Genomic DNA, 19,778 nt, shown 5'->3' with positions numbered 1-19,778 from the left:
GTGTGTTTTTTCTCCCCCTGAGGCAGATGAAGTTTTATTTACAGATCTCTGCACCACTTGTTGCTGAGACCAGTGCACATGCACGCTTGGTAGGTTGTTATGTTTGAGGGAGGCAATTTTTATCATCAGATTAATCTGTTTGGAGGGGACTGGAGGATCTGTGCAAAGTTGTGTTAAAGGTAGATGAAGCCCAGAATCCCCCCCCGTGGCTCCAGCTCTGTGTCACCCTTACCTCATTTCCATCCATGCTACTTCCCTCTTGCAAATTTCTCAATTTCATCACTTTTTCTTCCTAGTCTGCATCAGATTTCCATTTCTGTTCCTATTTTCATGTCACCTTCAGAAGTATTATAGTACTTCTTTCTTTTATTTTTGTCTTCCCTGTTTCAGCCGCTCTTCTCCCTGCCTATTCTCTGGGACCTGATCTTGCCTCCCTCAGTCTAGGACTACAATGATGCCTTGATTTTTCAAGAGGTTTTGCTTTCTTTAGTCCAGCAGAGAAGAAACAAAAACAAAAACAAAAACAAAACCCAACACTATTGCATATTCTCATAGATCTTGTTTCCAAGGTCCACATCTAGCACCTAGATGTGCAATGGAAGGGATCCTAGTGACAGAGGAAGGTCATGGGATGTGGCCTCATAGTGCTTGACCTGTAGTGAGAGCATCATCAAATTATTTTTTCATGAGCTGTGAACTGTTTAAGTCCGTTGTTCCTAGGGAGTTCAGGGTCCCCACAGGAAGGGCTACTTTGGGAAATGAATGACTTAGAATGATGCACCAGATTTATTTCTTCCCTTTTGTCCTTCTCCCTGCCTGCCCCAATGAATATTGCTTGTTTAGGACAATGTTTTTTTTTTTGTTTTGTTTTGTTTTCCAATGTCATAGGTTTTTTGTTTGTTTTTGTAAAGATAAATGATCCTGGCCAGCAGGACCAAACTATGGCTCTTAGGGCTCAGTGGAGCTCACCTTCCACAGTCCTTCTCATTGAAATTTGTGCTACTTGATGGAGTCAGGATGAGAGGAGCTGGAGAGTGCTTGGATGTGGGGGCTGCAGCAGCAGGAAGCAGTGACTTGCTGTCCCATGGGGACTTAATGAGTGGGAAATGTCCTCGCTGGTGGAGAGTGCTGGCTCTGTGGTGTGCAGCTGAACCCTTTGGGACAGCAGCCCTGCAGGTGCTTGTATGGGACAGAGAAAGCCCAGCTTCACCTTCCTCTGTGACTGAGGTCAAGGCCTTCAGCCACATCCTGAGTTGGGCTGTTGGCTCCCAGCCTATGGACTACAGCAGGGTGGGCAAGTTTCATTCTGCTGCTCTTTGTTTTTAATGGAAAATCACTTTCTTGTCAAGACTGGCACATAGTTCACACAAAAAAACTGGGTCTGATGGGTCAGCATTTACCATCAAAGCTGTCTAAACCACTTTCTCATAGCTCTGTCCTAGATGCTTTCATGCCAGTCAAACTGTAACAAGAAAAGATAAGTAAAAAGTGGACCTAACAGTGAAGTAGGAACTACGGGCAGTAAAGTGTGGTGCTACAGTGAGGAAAGTAATTGAATCCTTAGGAAGCACTGATTTTAAATCCTCTGCTGATCCGCTTCATTCAGCATTAGTGCCGATAAACTTCTCTGCCTAAAGCCACATTTGTTTTAAATTGAACGCTTGCCATATGGCTTTCTGGCTGGGCTAGCTCCTTTTGTATCCTTTGTCCCTTACAATTCTCTTTTAATTCCAGCTGGAAGCTGTGACTGACTGCCAAATCAGAGTTGATGGGCTGCAGCATCCCTCCCTGCCACCCTGGTTTCATGGGCTCTTGGCACTCAGTGGGACCCTGGTTTGGTGTGGATGTTGAGATGTGGGGAGGTGGTGGCTGCCGACAGCATGTGGGCTGCCAGGAGATGCTCTGGGAGCAGGGCTGGTCCAGCCTGGCCAGGAGGAGGGTGAGGGGACATCACATCACAGACAGCTGCTGCTTGAATGAGGGCTACAAGAAAGCAATTTCTTGGTGGTGTCAGGCCACACATGTACTGGGCAGCAGCCACAGGTTGCAGTTTGGGAGGTTTGGGTTGGATGTTTGGAAATACTTCTACTCTAGGCATCTGGTGTAACGCTGGAGCAGGTCTGCAGGGAGGCTGTGCAGTCTCCACCCATGGAGACTGAGCTAGGGAGAACCAGGGCTGGTCTTGCACAGTGTTGTGGATGGTCTATCTTTGAGCAGAAGGGTTGGCAGGAGACCTCCAAGGATCCCTTCCACCTTGAATTTTACCGTCGTTCAGTTCTCCATGGTGGTGTTGTGAATGAAAGCTGCAGCCTGCATGGTCAGTGACTACCAGGCTTCTGAAATCTGTGCTGAGCAGTTGCTCAGAAGAGGAAGAAAAAGAAACTGTGTGGAGCAGGTGTTTAATAGCGTGTGACTGAATATGCCTTGAAAAGTGGGCAGGGAGCCTCATGAAAGCAACCATGTTTATTGTATAGAGAAAAACATTTTATTAAACACTGAGGGACAGATCCACTGCTGCGATATGGGTAATATACATTGCTCCGGCAACACAAAGCATCTGTAAAACTGGTTGAGCTGGCTGATTGATCTGGGTTTATAATGGCCTCGTTTTGTTGGTCTGGTGAGGAGCAGCCAACAGAGAGGGGCTGCTGAAGTCTGTATGTTTAAAATGGTGATCTGCCTCTCTGCAGGCAAAATAAAATGACAAAATTTACCATGCTGAGCTGCTTTAGGTAGAAAAAGCAGAGTTACCTGGGAGTGTGCTGTTCTCTGCTTGTGTTATATACCTGATTGGTACTGAAACCTTGCGATTCCTACAGAGATTTCAAAGGGAGCTCTGCAAACAGCTTTGAGAGTCACTGTGGTCCTTTCCAAAGGATGAAATAATAGAAGAATGTTTCTTGGTAGGGTGTAAGAAGATGCAACTTTGTCAGCAGATCAAGACCCGGTGAACAGGTTGATTATAGAAGCTGTCACTAAGCAGAAACATTAGAAAAGGACCTGCTTTTGGTGTATGTGGGGACATACAGGCATCAATACATAGTTAAAGTAACATAATATAAGTGCTGTCATAGGTACAAGCTCCCAAACTGGTGCTGGAAAGACAATCTCACTCCTCCTCTGGCCAGGGATACTTTGGTGCGTTGTTGTCCATCCAGGTGCCATCCCAGGCTCTTGTTCTGACATTGCTGTGGTTACAGTCACTGGCTTAGCCAGAAAGTGAGAGGGTTTGAGTACAAGCAATCTAGCTGCTTGAGCAATCCTTGCTTTATTTTCACCTCCTAAAAGAGCGCTGCTAACAGGTACCTCATGCAAGCCATTTGGCAAGTTAGGGTGTGGGATGCTCAAGGGTTCATATGACGGGACTTTATGAAGTCAAGAGGAGAGGCATGTGCAGGACAGACCTGATGAATATGAGCCATTAGCAATGGGTTTAGGAGAAGAGAACGTGCTTTTAATGTAGATTACTGTCTAAAGTCAAGTTTAAAAATAGTGAAATGGTTCTGTGCTTCATTTTTCACTGACCTTTAGCACTTGCCAGAAAAAAAAAAATGTACTTGTGTGCCTGAACGATGGAAAAGGGAATTATAAAAAATGGGGAAAGATTAAAACAGGAAAGCTGCAAGACAACCCCAGTTTCTGGCAGGAGTTCTTGTATTACAGTGTGTGTTCACTCTGTGTGTCTTGCGCCAGTCTGTCTGAAGTGCCTGGGAAAAGTCCCTGTTGAATATTGTGCATCCCACTTGGAAAACTTGTTACTGCATTGGGTTTTATAGCAAAATTAGGACACTATAAAATTATACCCTTTGTTCTGATGATATTTCATAGATGTGTTTGCAGCAGAAATATGTGGGCGGCTGTACATGTCATGTGCTTCATAATAACTGCGGTGGGTTTTGTGTGTGTTTGCTTGTTTTTTTGAAGAGAAGGACATGCCAAACAGACCTCTGAGAGTGCGTACGCAGTCTCCTGATGGCAGATTTTCCTTTCGGTGGAAGCCACCTTACGGAGCGGGCTTCAGGGGTCCACGCAGCAGATCCCAGGGTCACCTCCGGGGCTATGGAGAGAGCGGCCGAAGGATGAGTTACGCTCCGCTGCTGCAAGAGCGACAAAACCAGGAAGCAAGGAAACTAGGTGAGCCAGATTGCTCTGATATCATCTATGTGAGTTGATGCCAGACTGCCCTTGGTCATCACCCCATCAGTTTGTTCTTTGGTTTCACTTGCCCTATCTGAGAAGGCTGCTCTCCAGGCAAAAAGCAGTCAGTCTTCTGTTGCTGCCTGTTGCTGCTAGGTGGTCATAGATCAGATTATTGTAGTCGTCAGAATGATTTCTTCTTACAAATGAAAACGTTTTCTCTAATTGTGCTCAGGGGAAGGGCAGAGAAGAAGAGGCATAGCTCATAGCTCCTTGCATGAGGTGGGACACCTCTCAAATCCACTGTTTCTTGTCCTCTTAAAAACTGTGTTTCTGCATTATTTCTGACCAGTGCAGAAAAAGTTAATGCTTTAATTTAATGTATCAGCGTTTACCAGCAAAACCATTTCATGGACTCCATACCAGTGTTATGTTTGTGTGTCCATGTTTTCTCCTGTTCCTTTTTGAGGTCCTGGTCACTGCAGGCTCCTGAGAGTCAGGTTGGCCTCTTCTGTGCTTCCTGTCCTGTCCTGTCTGCTGTGCTGTGATGGTTTGCACTCCTTCACTAGATAACGTGCCCTCAACCTAAAGGATTTCCAGCTAACTGTAGCAATGGGGTTTGTAACAACTTTATTTCTCCAGAGGCTGAGCATTTCTTTTCAGGCTGTTTGTATCATTCCTCTCTTACCTCTCTCTGTCTTGTGAGCTCCTCTGGCCTAAGTGGGCTCTAGATCTGCACTCATGACTCTTACTTTGATCGTCCTTCTGGAAGTTTCATCTGCTTTTTGCTTCTTGGATGCATTTGCTCAAGGTTAAACTTCTTTCTCTGAAAATCTCTCCTGCATGCTGGAAGCCCATCCCGCAGACAGTCTGGTCTTGGATTACAAAATTGGTGATGGTTCCAAAATCACACGTGGCTGCCAGAATTCCTGGCTTTGTAATATAAATATCTATTTCCTCTTCTGCTTTGTCAGTTATGTGTAAAAAGAACATCTCTATCTTGGTTTGTCCAAAGAGAGAGAACTCGGCCACCTGTCAGTTATTCACACCCTTTCTGAACCGCAATCTCTCAGTTATTGCTCATCCCTTCCCTAGTACTAACTTTTTCATCTTTCTCTGCCAAGACCAGCTCTGGAAAGAGATGCACTGTAGGTGCCAGTGCTCCCATGTCCGTGCAAATGTTGTGTTGGCTATCCAGTACTGCCATGGTCTGAGCCCCTCCATTGTGCCTGGTTGCTGTGTTTTCTGTCACTGCTATTGCTAACACATTCATCCTGCTCTGAGTTGCTTCAGGCTGTGGATGTCCCTAGGTGTTATGTACTGCTATTTTGTTTTGTTTTGTTTGTTTTGTCATGGATTTAGTGAAAATTCAGTAACGTACTTGATCTTTATGAAGAAATACTGTGTGACCTGTTTTTAAGCATATGCTTCTGATTTTCACTTCTTTTATACTATTCTTTTATCAAGAGGGAAAACAAATGTTTTTAAATAATCAAATTAACAGGAGAGGAACTCAAACCTAGAATACAGGACCCTTGTACTGCTGTATTTCATGTTAATAATTTGCTTTCCTGCTACTAAAATATCAACTTGATTGTTCTTACTGTATGCATGTTGAAATCTCTGAGATAAATGATATGAATCTAAATAAACTACTTCTCTTCTTGTATCTCAGACAAGAATCAAATAGGTTTCTACCTGAAAAGACTGATTTTTATTTACAATGATAAAGGCTAAGGAAAGCCTCTCTTTTTTTTCCCTGTATGAACAGCCTCTGAATCAGTTCATGTTGTTTCGCTGCCATCACGGAACACCCAAGGACGAAGTCAACCTGTCTATAGGTCATCTTTAACTAAAAGGAAAGTCACAGGTATGCTTCTTTCACATCAGCTGTCAATTCTTGGAGACATTTGAATGAAATGAGACAGCTTTGATTTTTAATTAAAAGTGCTAGAGCTAACTTCTGTGTGGGTTAAAGAGCTTAATGGATGTCTCTGCTTCTGTAATTCAAGCAGTATTAATAAAATGATAGAATTTGGCAACGTGGTTGGGGTTTTGCTTCTTTTCTCTTTTTTTCTTTCCTTTTTTTTTTTTTCTTGACTTTCTCTGCTGTAGCTATTGGCAAACATTATGCACTTCAATAACTGCATGGGAAGGCTTGACTAAATCAAAGACAGGATCTCCAAATCTGAGTGTCTTCTTGTCACATCTCTGCACCATTATCTACAGGGTTGATTTCCAGTCAACATGGTCAGCTAAAGTGTTCACTTCCTTTTGGAAGGAAAGTGTTCCATACTGTAGCAGCGGTCAAAGAGAAACTGTATGTAACAGTTTGAGAATTAGTAAAATATTTAAGGACTGTAGAATAATTAGTACTCTGGTCCTGTAAGCAGACAGCTAACAGAAGAAATTACATTGTCATGAGGTACCATCAGTAATGAAAAGTACTCGCTTTTCACTGCTGTCACCTTTCCTATACATCTGTGCTGTCTGCCTATTGTAATGTGTATTACTGTGTCTTTTTTTTATTATTTATTTTAATTGAGATCTCCAATATTCTTGTTATTGATGTGCTGTTTTATTTTCCCATTTCAGAGGAGGAAGAGGTGGAGGTGGCACAGGACATAACTGTTCGGGTTATGTCCTCTCAGTCTGTGCTCGTTGCTTGGACAGACCCACTGTATGAAAAGCAGAAGGCTACAGCAAATAGGTAGTTAGCCCCATGTTTCCTTTTCTGAACAGATACTAGAGGTGAACTTCTGTCAGTGCACTTCTGATCAGTTTTGCATTTATTTAACGATGGTTGGTTATGGGAACAACTTAACTTAGGGCACAGAAATTTGCATGTACCAGTGACGGTGGCTGGTAGGGGATGCTTCAGAGAAATCTGGCATGGATAGGTGGGGGTGATGTACACCTCCAGTGCCCCCTGCATCCTCAGACCCTGCACAGACTCCATACAGCCGTGGCTGAGCAAGTCATGGTCTCCCATGAGCAGGGGAACATGGCTGATGGCCTCACACCGCACTGGCTGGAGACCAAAACAAACAGAGATGGGCCGGAAACTGCCAAAGACCTAAAAGTGCTGGGCTGTGCTGCTTAGCCTGGGAACAGCTAAGGCCTGCACAACCTGAGGCTGAACTGCACAGCAAGAGGGGTGGTCACGTTAGATGCTCTCCGTTTCATTGTGGAGGTGATTATCTGGGCCAGCATGTGGGAACTGAGCCACCAGTGCTGCTCTAGGAGTGAGGGGCTTCCAACCAGCTGGCCACATCTGTGGGATGGAGGCATGGAGCCTCCTGGGATGCCCAGCTTGGTTTGGAAAGCACTGCAGCTTCCCCTGTGGGAAGGGGTGTTTTCAGCAGGAGGCTGGGAGGAGCAGTCAACCCTGTGGGGTGAAGGCAGTTGGACTCAGTGAGCCTGCACAGGCGAGGCTGGCACTGGAGGTGCTCACCTTGGGATGGGGACTGGGCAGTAATGTGGGGCTGGGCCCACTGGGGCTGTCTGCTCTCCCTCTGGTCCTGTTAAAGTTTTTGATGAGTGAATTTCTGTGCTTGTGTATTTCTAACGCCAGGCAGTACAGCGTTCGTTATCGGGAAAAGGGGGAATCGGCAAGGTGGGATTACAAGCAGGTGTCCAACCGGCGGGCGCTGGTGGAGAACCTGGCACCAGACACCATGTACGAGTTTGCCGTTCAGATCTTGGATGGAGAAAAGGAAGGCAAATGGAGTGTGTCTGTTTACCAGCGAACCCCGGAGGCGGGTATGTATTTAAAAAAATAAAAAATCTGCTGCTTCTGTGGAGGGATGAGAGCAGGGGAGATTGATTGCTGTGTTCAGCAGCTTGGCCCCCTGCAGCTGTGTTTGCTCCTTCCTTTGGGAGCAGCAGCATGGCTGCTGTCCCTCTGCGTGGGCAGCAAAATTTGGTTCTGCCTCCACAGAAGAAGCCTTGGAGCGCCTTTGATATAGGGAAGTAGTCCATGATGACTGAATTGTGTATTTCCTCCTGAACCATGGTAGCAGTCTCATATAGACAGCCTGTCCCTGAAAGTATGGACCAAAACTTCACAATCAAAATCCAATGTAGAAATGTAATATGGGCATGCATGGACCTGAGCCATGTGTGTACTTCACATTTGTCTTTCAAATGACCATATAGGCAGTTCTGCTGTGAGAAGGAACAGCAAGCATGTGCTATACAGGTCAGCCTTTCTTACTTGCCTTTTCTGGGTATGGCTGTTTCACAGCTCCTGCCAGTGCACCTGAAAATCTGGATGTTTGGCCATTAAAGGGCAAACCAACCTCTGTAGCAGCATCCTGGGATGCTCTCCCAGAGAGTGAAGGAAAAGTCAAAGGTAAGTCATCATTCTTGGTTTTTAACCCCCACAAGGAGCTGGTCTTCTCAAAACCTGATTGCTGCTCTGCCACAAGCTGGAAACGCTGACTGTGCCGGAACTTTTTTGGTTGGTAGTGTCTTACACCCAAGTAGGATCTCCTTGTTTCCAGCCCAGCTTCGGTTACTCTACTGTGCTGCTGGGAAACTGTCACCTTGTGCCTGGGATGTCACAGATCTTCCTGGGGCATCATGCATGCAGACTTACCTCTTCTTCGTTAATAAGCAAGTTGAAACGAAGCTCCAGAAGGATGTTTACCAAAGGTTTTTTAAGTTAGGCAAAGAAATAAACTAGGAAGGGTTGGGTAGTTGCCAAGAAAGTGAGTGGGTTTATATTGTGTTTTATTTCTAGTTTATTGTGGAAGGAAAGCTTCTGCTTATAAAGCAAGCAGAAATAGTGATTTCAGCAGATTTCACACATAAGGTTTGTGCAGTGTAGCATTATCATATGTGGATGTAAAGACAATTTGTCGGTGGCTATTCACTTGCATAGATTTATTTTTAAAAAGGGGGGGGATTTTTTCCCCCTTTTTTCCCTCCAAAAAGGAATAGCCAGGATTTTTGGCTGCTCCCATTCTCCATTGATTGATGGGACTGTGTTCTCCAGTTACACAGGTTTTTGGAGGTGCCTTATCAGCACTGTCACATCTCAGGCTTTACAAAAACCATGGGCTTGGAGGGGAATATACCATGTCCACATAAAAGACCTACTGTATGCATTCTCTAAGGCAGTGGTGGAATTCCTGCCTCTTTGAAGTCCATAGGAATCTTGCCAATCACTTCAATGGAGCTGCAATTCTGTCCAAGAATCATTATTTCTTAAAGTTGGGTCATGCAGGGACATTATCTGAAATTTAAAATCTGCTCCTAATTTTGAGCAGTCTGTGACCCTTTGTCCATATTTATCCATGTGTTAGATGATTCACACAGGGCAATTACTTTAAGATACCTGATATTTAAGGGCTGAACACTTTCATGTACCTAATATATCATTATGTTTTCATTGGGTATCAAGTATTACAGGAGAGGCCTTATTTTTAAACTAAATAAACGGCATACATAATATTTATACTGGCTAAGTTAAACCGCCATTAGCACCTCATAGTCATTTTGATAGCACATGATAATCTTTTTGTCTTGGAATTTTTGTCTTTTTGTTTTGTTTTTTTTTTTCAACCCTGCCCTTTTACATGTTTATATCACATGTTAAAGTGGTGGAGAAATTGCAATCCAATAACCATTTGAAAGCTACCAGCAGTAACACCAGTGCCTGTGTAATTAAAACATCTCTGCATCCTAAATCAAGCAAACAAAAAAATCAAATCCAAAGTTCATGATGCCTTCTAATACAACCAGTGTGGGGTTTTTTGTTTGTGCGTTTGTTTTGTTTTTATTTTTTTGACTGAGCAGTAAATACATTTGTATCTTGATGTGCCTTTTTTCTCGATTTTGATGATGTTATTTTTTAATGCAATGAATATAGTCTCATTTTCAGATGAAAAAAAATAAGTTCCCAGTCCATAATGGTGTTGTTATTTTCTAGAGATCTCTGGCCATTCACTTGAAATTTATTTTCAAAATCCTGTTTCGGTCTGATACCACTGCCTCTTACAGAGGCTTCAAAAGACAAGGAGTCTTGCATGTGGCTAAGGTCTTACCTGCACTCTGAGATATGTCTCTTTGAGGGTGTAAGGAGAAAACTCCTCTTCATGCGCACAGTTATGCCTTACCCCTAGGGAAGGCTGAGATATCCCTCCCTATGCAAAGTGAATGAGGTGCACAGGTATCACTGTAACCCTGAACCGAAAGGTGAGAGCAGGGCGAGTTTAAGTGGCGATGAGGCTGTGTTTTGCTGCCTGTGCAGGGGTGCTTGTCACCTGCTGTGGTTAAACACAGTACTGTCTGACAGCAAAAGCTGTAATGTTGTTGGACAGAGGTTATATTGCTACCAGTTGGTAACATCTAGTGCTGTTATTTCCTTATGGAAGTCCTTTCTGAATAAAAGCCTCAATCGTCAAGGCATGGATTTTACCTGCTGTAGATGACAGCTAAAACCCCAGTGCAGAAACCCCTCAAAGTAAAGGCTCAGCTGGAAACACTTGTATTTGTCTGCAGTAATATTGCTCACATGATAAAATTGCTTTGGTACTTTCATGTGGACACCCCTCAGGCTCCAGCACTGTATATGATACAACATTTAGAGCTGGTAGAGTTTCACCCTAGTGGACTGGCAGAGCTGCTTTTGCACAGCTAGGGTCTCAAAATGCAGTGCAGTTAGAGCTGTGTCAAGGCTGTGTTGGAAATGTAGGCTGAGAAAGTAATTAATGGTCATTAGTAATGTCACCTGATTTTAATACTGGTGTTTTGAAAGATAAATATGTGAATACTCCATTTTGATCTTCATCCAAAGAGTTGCCATGCGAAAGAAAAATTTAAAACTTTATTATTTGCTGTTGACATTGCTGCAGTCAGCAATGTGATTGTGGGTTATCCACCATTATGAAGAAGTTATGTTTTGCAATAATGTTCTCTGGATCATGTCTTGCTGATTGCAGATGTCACAGTAACTAATCAGTAAGTATAAAGTTTTTCTTTCCCCTGGGAATCCTAACATCTTCTCAGGCTCTGTTGGTTGTAACAGCACAGGTACTCCAACTGTAGTGAGCTGCAATCTACCCAACATTTGCACTGTCTTCCAGACTGGATTTCCACGGGCAGTAGGGCAGTTCATATTTTCCTGGCAGTGTTCATATATGTTTTCTACCTCCAGAACATTTTCTTTTTTTTAGCTTTCTAGCTTTCTTCTGTTTTTGATTTGGGGCAGTTAATTTTTTCAGAGTTGTTTTTTTTTTTTTCCCATTTTTTCTTTTTTTTTCCTTCATTGGTCAGGGTCCAGGAACAATAAATGGCCTGCTGGTACAGCACACCAAACCATGCAGTAGTTGGTGCTGTAACTTTCTCATGTTCCTCCAGGCCTTCTCTGGAATGCATGGCTGTCATCCTGGTCCTATTGGTGACTCTTCACACTGATGGGGATTGTTGTCTATCTATTTTGCAGAGGTATAGCTAACATATTCTGTCTCAGCTGTTAGCTCAATAACATGATTTGTTTGTTGTTTTTTTTTCTTCCTTCTAAGATGAAGAAATATTTATTCAACTTACCACTATATATATAATCATTCATGTCTTTATACTCCAGCTGTTGACTCAGCGTGCATTGCTAGTGTATTAATTTTAGTAATGCACGTTCTAATTCATCCTACCCATACAGTCTGTCCGCTGGAAACAGGACTGTTTTCAGTTTCCTCCTTCCAACCGTCTGCCAAATCATTTCAGAATACATTCTTTCATACGCCCCCGCTCTCAAGCCTTTTGGAGCAAAGTCCATCACCTACTCTGGAGCTACAACATCAGCCATAATAGACGGTCTGCAGGCCGGGGAGCGCTATATTTTCAAAATTCGTGCTGCAAACAGGAGGGGACCAGGTCCTCAGTCTAAAGCCTTCAGTGTCGCCATCCCAGCAGGTAAGAACCAGCCACCCACCAATTGCTTAGTCTGACATTATTTTCTTGGGCCCAGTTATGTTCATTCTCATTTACTCTTCTTAGCTTCCTCTGCATTCCAGACAGGATGGTGCAAAACCATGTCATTGATGTGGCTACATTCTGCTAAAGATTCCATTACACTGATAGCATGTTGTAGTCCCTGCTTTTAGATATTTGATTTTAATTGCTTGAAGTTTTACCCAAGTTATGATAATTCCATATAAATAGGTTTGTACAGAAGTAAATTTTGTCTCATATGTTCCGATGTTGTCTCATTCTTGCTACTTGGCTGATTTATTTTCTTGGTCAGTTTTTGTGCTTCTTGTATTGTTATGAACAAACACTTTTTTTTCAGCTCCCAATGAAGATTCAGTTGCCCACCAACAGAAAAATATTCAAGACAATTCAGAGGCTAAAAAAAATGTGAATACTGGTTCATCTACTTCTCAAACTTCCTCTGTTTCTTCAAAAGTCCAGATGTCACTTTCCTCTAAGCAGTCATCTGTTCGTTCACCTGGTGTTAGTGATAAAAAGAGTCTTCTTTCTGAGTACAAGAATAAAATCTTGTCTCGAGGAGGGGTCCTAAGTAAATCTCAGTTACCTTCCAGAAAGACAGAAGAGCTGGAATCTGATCTCCAGTCCACCGAAGTGACAGATGATCACAATTCATCCGAAGAAGCTGCAACGATGCCACCAAAAGCCGAGGATCAAAGGAGGGTTGTTAGACCAGTGTCCCCCAGTCGGACAATCCATCCTGTCCTTACCGCAGGGAGGACCCCTCTTCGAACCCATGCATCAGAGGTGTCACGGCAGGTGAACACAGAGAAACATGAGCCATCATCACTGTCACCATCCTCAGCACAGCGCTCTTCTGCCTCGTCTGTTCCGAAATACACAGACAATGAAACAAAGCAACTGAGGCAAAGCAATGTTAATGTGCCTTCTCCTAAAGCTTCTTCCCATTCTCTGCCTACTAAGAATAATGATCTTGCTGGTAATGTGGAAGAAAAGCCAGATCCTGTGCTGGTGAAAGTGCCTTCTAAAACTTCAGAGCCTGGCCGCCTAGCTTTGCCATCAAACCGTCAGTCTGCTGTGTCTCAGGAGGTGGTCCCAAGCCATCCAAGTAGGTCTGGGTCTGTAGGTCATTCACACCAACCCTCTTCCAAATCAACAGACTCCCGTGCTCATGACAGTCATAATGAATTTGACAGTGAGGAAGCGGAGGGCAGAGCAGGACAGCCCAGTTCTAGGTCACAGCAAACAAGGCTTCCCTCAGGCTCCAGTTCTCGGACATGGAAGGATTCAAAATTAGCAGCGGTGGCAGTTTCATCAAGGTCTGCTGTTTCTGGTCACTCTTCACCTCACTCTCACTCCTCTACCAGTGCCAAATCTAATGGAAAGGATGTGGATAAGAGTTACAGGGAGGAGTCACAAGATGAAAACCCTTTACTTCCAGATGTTGCACACAATCCCTCTCTACCCTCTTCCAGGCAGTCTTCTTCAGCCATCTATTCGAAGAGAAAAAATCCTCATGTTGATCCTGATTCTCACCTCAGAGAGACACACAGTGAAAAGTCACCCCACTCCGACTCAGGAGAAGAGCAACAAAGTCGAGTAGCAGCTCCAGAAAAGCATTCTTTGCAGTCTCCTCTTTCTAAACATAAGCTTGAAGAGCAGGACAGTCGAGAAGTAAAAGAAACCCTTGCTCGATCCAAACCAAGTGTGTCTTTGCCTAAAAAGACATTCCCCTCTCATCTTCCATCCCAGAAGACCTCCCGCTCAGAGCCTCTGCAGAAGGCACAAACCAGTCCTTCCTTACTGCATTCCAGGGGCCGACGCCTCCCGTCCCCTGTCTTATCCCAGAGCAATGAAGAATTGCAGGAAGATGATGATGAGGATGTAACAGAAGGCAGTGACAGAGCCAGCAGCCGCTCTGTGTTTCCTAAAGAGGTGTCCTCTTCTAGGGGATTGCCTGCATCTCAGGGAAGCTCAAGCTCATCTCTCTCAAAGCAACAGCAGCCACGTTCTCAGGTACCTTCCTACAATTCAAAACTTACTCAGCCAGACTCCAGTTCTGCCAGTGACACAGCAAAAGAAAATCAGTATAATTCAAAGCTGCCATCCACTTCTTCAAGGCAAACTCGTCCTTCATTACCTACTCGATCTAGGGCTGCTACAAGAACAGTGTCCCAAACAGAGAAAAAATATGGTCTGTTGCCGTCTAAAATGTCCCAAACAGAACTTCCTCAAAAGGTTCCTTCCTCCTCTTCTAAATCTCGTCAGTCAATTTCTAATGAAGAGGATGATTATTACAGTGAATATGATGAGAAAGAAAGGGAAGAGAAACCCACATCTTTGGCAGCAAAATGGTCCCCTTCTGTTTCTAGAGGTAACAAAAACACATATGATGACACTACTAGCAATACAAGGAAATCTATGGACACTCTTCTACCTCACAAACTAAGATCTGAAGAGGAAGAGAAGGAAGAAACTCCAACATTAAAAATGTCTTCTCCTGAATCACCAGTCAGCTCTGCTATAGTGTCACGAATTACTCATTCCCCTAACAAACATACCCCATCTAAACCAAGCTTTGTCTGGCCGCGTCCTTCTGCATCTACAACAGCGCATACCATTCCTCCAACCGTTTCTTCTTCCACTCTGTCCCCTCGCCAGCGAGTGCTGAACTCCAGGCTACGGAGCCCTTCGCAGCGGCAGTTTGTCAGACCTCCTTATAGGCAAGGTATCTTATCTTTGTTCTAGTAACCTTACTGAATTGAGTTTTTTATAAGATTAGCAATGTGATCATCATGTAATTAGCCCACGTGAATCATGTGGCTGTGCTTTCTTATTAGCTATGCTTTAGTCAGATTCAATATTGTGTGGAAGTCCACCAGCTTGCAGAGCCTTCAGATGGGAGTGAACCTTTAATAATAACATGGACGATGAGATTTGTGGCAAGAAAGCTTAAAAGCTTTCTGTATGGAAGTAGAACACCAGCTTGTCTCTACCCATGGAGTCAGGAGGTCAATGGCTGTGGAAGTTTCATTTATCTATAATCCTTTCACGTATATTTTCTGGAGGCAAGTCTCTGAGCTAGGATGGGAAAATCACTACCCTTTCTGAGCTGGAGGGCCTGCAGGCCAGTAGCAGAGCTTCTCCAGTTCTGAGCTGTGTGCTTTTGTGTAGCTAGAGGAGAGACATTCCTTTCAGAGGTAAACAACAGGGTGGTAATTCCCATCCCCTCTTGTTGCAGTTCATCACTACAGCGTTGTGTAAGGTTTGGTTAAGAAAGTTGTTCTGTTTAATAATGTTTTTTTCTGTCAACACACTCCCCAGATGTTTACAAAGTCCCAAAGCATTTTACTGGCAGCATTTCCACCTTCTTTGCAGCACATGGCAAACAAGGGGGCTGCTGGATTGGGCCTTGTATGGCTACTCAGATCCAGCAGTGATGTTACAGCTTGGGTCAGTTGCTTAATGTTTGAATATTGAACACAGGTTCTGAGGCACATTATAATGATGAAGTCCTGAATATCTGCAACTGTAACAAAAACTTAGAAGTTGCTAGTGAGAGTCATTTTATAACCTGCACCAGTAAAATACATCCACACGATTTGCACTTAACAGTACATTCATCATTCCTTTGCATTTAAGTTGTGCTATGTAGTATGCACAGCTTTCTTCAGAATAGTGTGTTTTCTTCTCTGTTTCAGGTTACAATGGCAGGCCTAATCTTACAACAAAAAATGGAAATGGAAAAATACTACCTGGTAATAATGGAAAACCAAGTGGACAGAGAGTAATCAATGGCCCTCAAGGAACAAAGTGGGTAGGGTGACCTTCTCTGCAAATTCAAGATGTTTTGGCCTTTTATTTTACATACTTTTTCACTGAGAAAAGAGAGCACAGTGTTGCCAGTCAAAGATGCTATAAAATGAGGCTGTGTTTAGTGATGTAATTCCACTTTTCTGCTTCAGTCTAAAGACAAATACTGTGTTTCATTATTTGAACATTTCAAATGTCTGATTTAAAGCCTAATGGCTTGAATTTTCAGCTATAGCATTACTCCTATAGGTTTAGCGAAACATTTTTCCTCACAGTCAAGGAGACTTGTACTACGCAGGGACACAGGGCTTGCCCACTGTGCAGTGTGCATGGAAGCTGCCTGGCACAGTTCCTGTGAAGGATGGGCTCAGCAGTGCTTCTTCCAGATTTTTGCTCCAGGGAGAAGCTTGTGAACAAGTGTGGACACACCAAGTCGCTCCAAAAGTGGCATGGTGCCATGAAAGCACATGTGTCACAGTAACTTCCCTGGGGTGACAGGCCTGGAGGTGACACCTTCAAATGTTTTGTGGTTCATGCACAAAGTTCCTAGTGGTATTGTCAGAAGAGCTTGGGCACCATTAATTGGAAGTGTGGATAGGTGCCTAAATGCCCAGACTTTGTCTGATCTCATGATTTACTGTCCCTCCTGCTACAGCCTTTTCCCCAGCACCAAATTCAAGTCTTCCTTGCCAACTTGAAAGTGCTGCTTGTGTCCTCTTCCCAGTTTCTTCTCAGCACTTAGCTGCTTTTTGTATTTTTGTGTTCTGTGCCACATTAATTTGTGTTCTCTGCCTGTGTATATTAACCCAGTTTAAAACAGCATAAAATTCAGCTATTTTGGGTTGAAATAGCAATAATGATTGGATGTGAACTGAAGTCACCTCTTGAATTCAATTCAATTCTCTCGGACAGATTTGTTTTTTAAGTCAGAGGCTTTTCTTCACTCTCCTACCCCAATTAAAATCTTAGCTACTTGGTTTTCACCGACATTTCAATCTAAACTATCTAGTTTAATTTTATTTTTATTTATTATCATTATATATATATATATACATATATATTAGTAGTAGGCATACCTCTAAATTCCATTTTCAAAAGGACTCAGGGTCATACCCAAATCAATATTACAGTAATCCACCTTAGGAGTTGTGCAGCCCAAGGCAGTCAAGAGAGTTGCTCTTGTGCATGTGAGCATGCCATAGAATGTGATATGAATATAGGTTTTGTGCAACTCTGGAGCCCAGCTCATAGGGATTTGCCTTCTTCAGTGGTAAATTTTCAGTGACTCCTATACAATTAATGACTCACTTTTAAAAGTTTCTCTGTAGGTGTGATTTTTTTCTATCTATTCCTGAATATTTTGCTTAACATGTGAGATTTCAGCAGGATTTTTGTTGCTATGAGACTTCATTTCACATTCTCTTGCATTAGCTAAACTTGAGTCCATCTATTGCTTTTAGATTGTAGATCTTGACCGAGGGCTAGTGTTAAACGTTGAAGGAAAATACCTCCAAGATTCCCAAGGCAAACCTCTCAGAGTGAAATTAGGAGGGGATGGACGTACAATTGTTGGTAAGTGATAACTTCCTTCTTACAGAAAGAAAAGTACATTTTTTGTGCCCACTGTACGAATCTTTGAGCTGTTGTGTGTTCAAAGCATCCCCAGGTCCCATGCTAGCCACTTGGGGCTGCTGTGCTTTAGGTCACCATCAGGCAGTCAGCACACAGCAGGACCTAGGGATGCTTGGAGGCATCCTTCAAGTCTCCTGAGTACTGGGCAGCAAGAATCAAGTCTGTCTCACTTGTATCAGCATTAGAAAGGACTGCAGAACTGAGCCAGAATAGAGATTTATGCTTGTTTATTTCTTTCCATACATAAAAATAATTATTCCCCATCACTAGACTGTACCACTCATATGCTTGTGGTTTTTTTCTTCTCTGAAACTGAACACAACTATTAAAAAGCCCTGTATATGATCTGTGTAAACAGTGCTGGTTGCATATCAATTAATCCAAATAGATCTTGAATGCAGATTCAGTGCCTGCTGTTAAACTGCTGAGCAGTTTTTGCAGTTCTGGATACTTGCAGTATCCAGAACTTGCAGTATCCAGAACTTGGCACAAATGTTTATCTGCAGTGACAGCATCTCACCATCTTATCCCAGTTCTTCCTTGCACATGTTTAACAGGGAACAATATATTCTTTCATCATACTTTTCATCAACAGTTAAGAGATTGACTGAGATTAAATTCAAACACTGCATGTTGTGATTCTGAACTAAAATCTCCCTACAATCTTCCCAAGAAACGTTATCAAACAGCTGATAAAGTGAACAGCACTGTGGTTTATCTGAGGTTTCTTGGAAGCTTTTTCTAATTTCCTTAGCCATGGGTCTTTCCTAGATAACACCATACTTCTCTGTCAGCTTAATTGCAGGAGGTTGTAATCACATTCTGTGTTCTTGTGGTATCTACTATTGTTAAATACCATACTAAAAACCTTCAATTGATTAATAAATGAGATTTTTTTGTTTTGTTCTTTCTCCTAGATGAAAAGGGTGCCCCAATGGTGAGTCCTGATGGACTACCTTTATTTGGACATGGCAGATTTAGTAAACCAGTAGCAAGTGCACAAGATAAACCAATAATAAGCCTTGGAGGGAAACCTCTGATTGGTCTTGAAATGGTTAAGAAAACAACCACTCCCTCAACTACTACCACAACGATACCCACAACAACTACCACAACGACTACTACAACCACTACAACTACTATTGCTACAACTACCACCACCACTCCTGAACCAACCACAACTGAACCACCCACTGAGAAACCACCCCCAACCTGTCCTCCAGGCACCTATGGGCAGTATGATGATGAGGGCAACTTGCTAATAGGGTTTGATGGCCTGCCAGAGTGCAATGCAGAAGGTAACTTCCTTTTGTGCTGTTAGAACTTCTTTGGTTTTGCTGTTTATACAGCTTATTTGCACAATTGTAAAGCAGGAAAGAATTTGCCTTTGAAGATTTTGGTCCACGTGATAAGTTAGGAGCCGAGATTAGAGCAGATGGAGAAGGGTTTGTGTGTAAAACTGCATTTCCACTAAAAATGTTAAATTGCCCCGAAGCTGAGTTTTTTTTTCATGTAAATACATTTATTTCAGCAAAATCCTCACCTTTTGCTGGATCCAGTCTTTTCACATATGTTCATGCACACATGCACAAACACATGAAGTAGTTTTTGTGGTCGAAGCACCCACCTAGAATCAAATCCTCACTCCAGTTCAGACCAGGGGAGGACCTGAAAGACACTATACATTTTGTCTGTTTTGTGTTTATTTCTCACCAAAAATTCTGAAAAATCTCTCCTTTTGGCTATAGTAGGACCAACAAAATGAAATTCTTGTTATGTTGCCAGCTCTCAGAGATAGTTTTTCAAGAAGGAATGTAGCCCAGCATTGATGAATCTGGGGAAAGGCGACCCTGGCGCTGCACAGATAAGGCTGAGATTTGTACAATAATTTCTTTCTCATCTGAAAGTTGAAAACAGCGTTGGTTCATGTCATTATTTCTCCATTGCAGTTATACAAGTTTAGGATGTGGTGCCAAACTGAAATCCAAAGTAAACAAATATAAATCCAGTGGAGTCATGGGGTCTTGAGCCTGTTCCTACCAGGTTTTATCCTTTCATCACCTGAATGTTGGATTGCAAATCAGTTTATTTTACAATGCAAATCTGCTTATTTTATAAAACTGGATCAGAGAGCACTGTGGCAGTCCTTATCCTTTCCACTTATAGGTAGTCCCCACCATAATCTACACCCAGGCAGTATAAGCATGCCCATAACCTAAACAAGGGGTTGGCAGTCACATATT

General features: G+C 43.0%; 1 protein-coding gene across 2 annotated transcripts in view; it reads left to right on the top strand.

Annotated features, from left to right (window-relative positions):
• The window catches only part of FNDC1 (fibronectin type III domain containing 1), a 65,790-nt gene that overhangs the window by 22,356 nt on the left and 23,656 nt on the right, over window positions 1–19,778 (top strand). For both annotated transcript variants that reach the window (XM_082758313.1, XM_082758312.1), the window contains exons 2-11: window positions 3,925–4,134; window positions 5,909–6,007; window positions 6,733–6,847; window positions 7,712–7,899; window positions 8,384–8,491; window positions 11,866–12,054; window positions 12,431–14,818; window positions 15,792–15,907; window positions 17,364–17,475; window positions 18,453–18,833. In XM_082758313.1, the coding sequence (XP_082614439.1) occupies window positions 3,925–4,134; window positions 5,909–6,007; window positions 6,733–6,847; window positions 7,712–7,899; window positions 8,384–8,491; window positions 11,866–12,054; window positions 12,431–14,818; window positions 15,792–15,907; window positions 17,364–17,475; window positions 18,453–18,833 (3,906 nt within the window). The remainder of the gene's footprint in view (window positions 1–3,924; window positions 4,135–5,908; window positions 6,008–6,732; window positions 6,848–7,711; window positions 7,900–8,383; window positions 8,492–11,865; window positions 12,055–12,430; window positions 14,819–15,791; window positions 15,908–17,363; window positions 17,476–18,452; window positions 18,834–19,778) is intronic.

The sequence above is a fragment of the Aythya marila genome (genome assembly GCF_965140915.1).
Source record: "Aythya marila genome assembly, chromosome: 3".
Lineage (NCBI taxonomy): Eukaryota > Metazoa > Chordata > Aves > Anseriformes > Anatidae > Aythya > Aythya marila.
The sequence above is the reverse complement of the archived record's forward strand: the minus strand, read 5'-3'. Positions and strand labels throughout refer to the sequence as shown.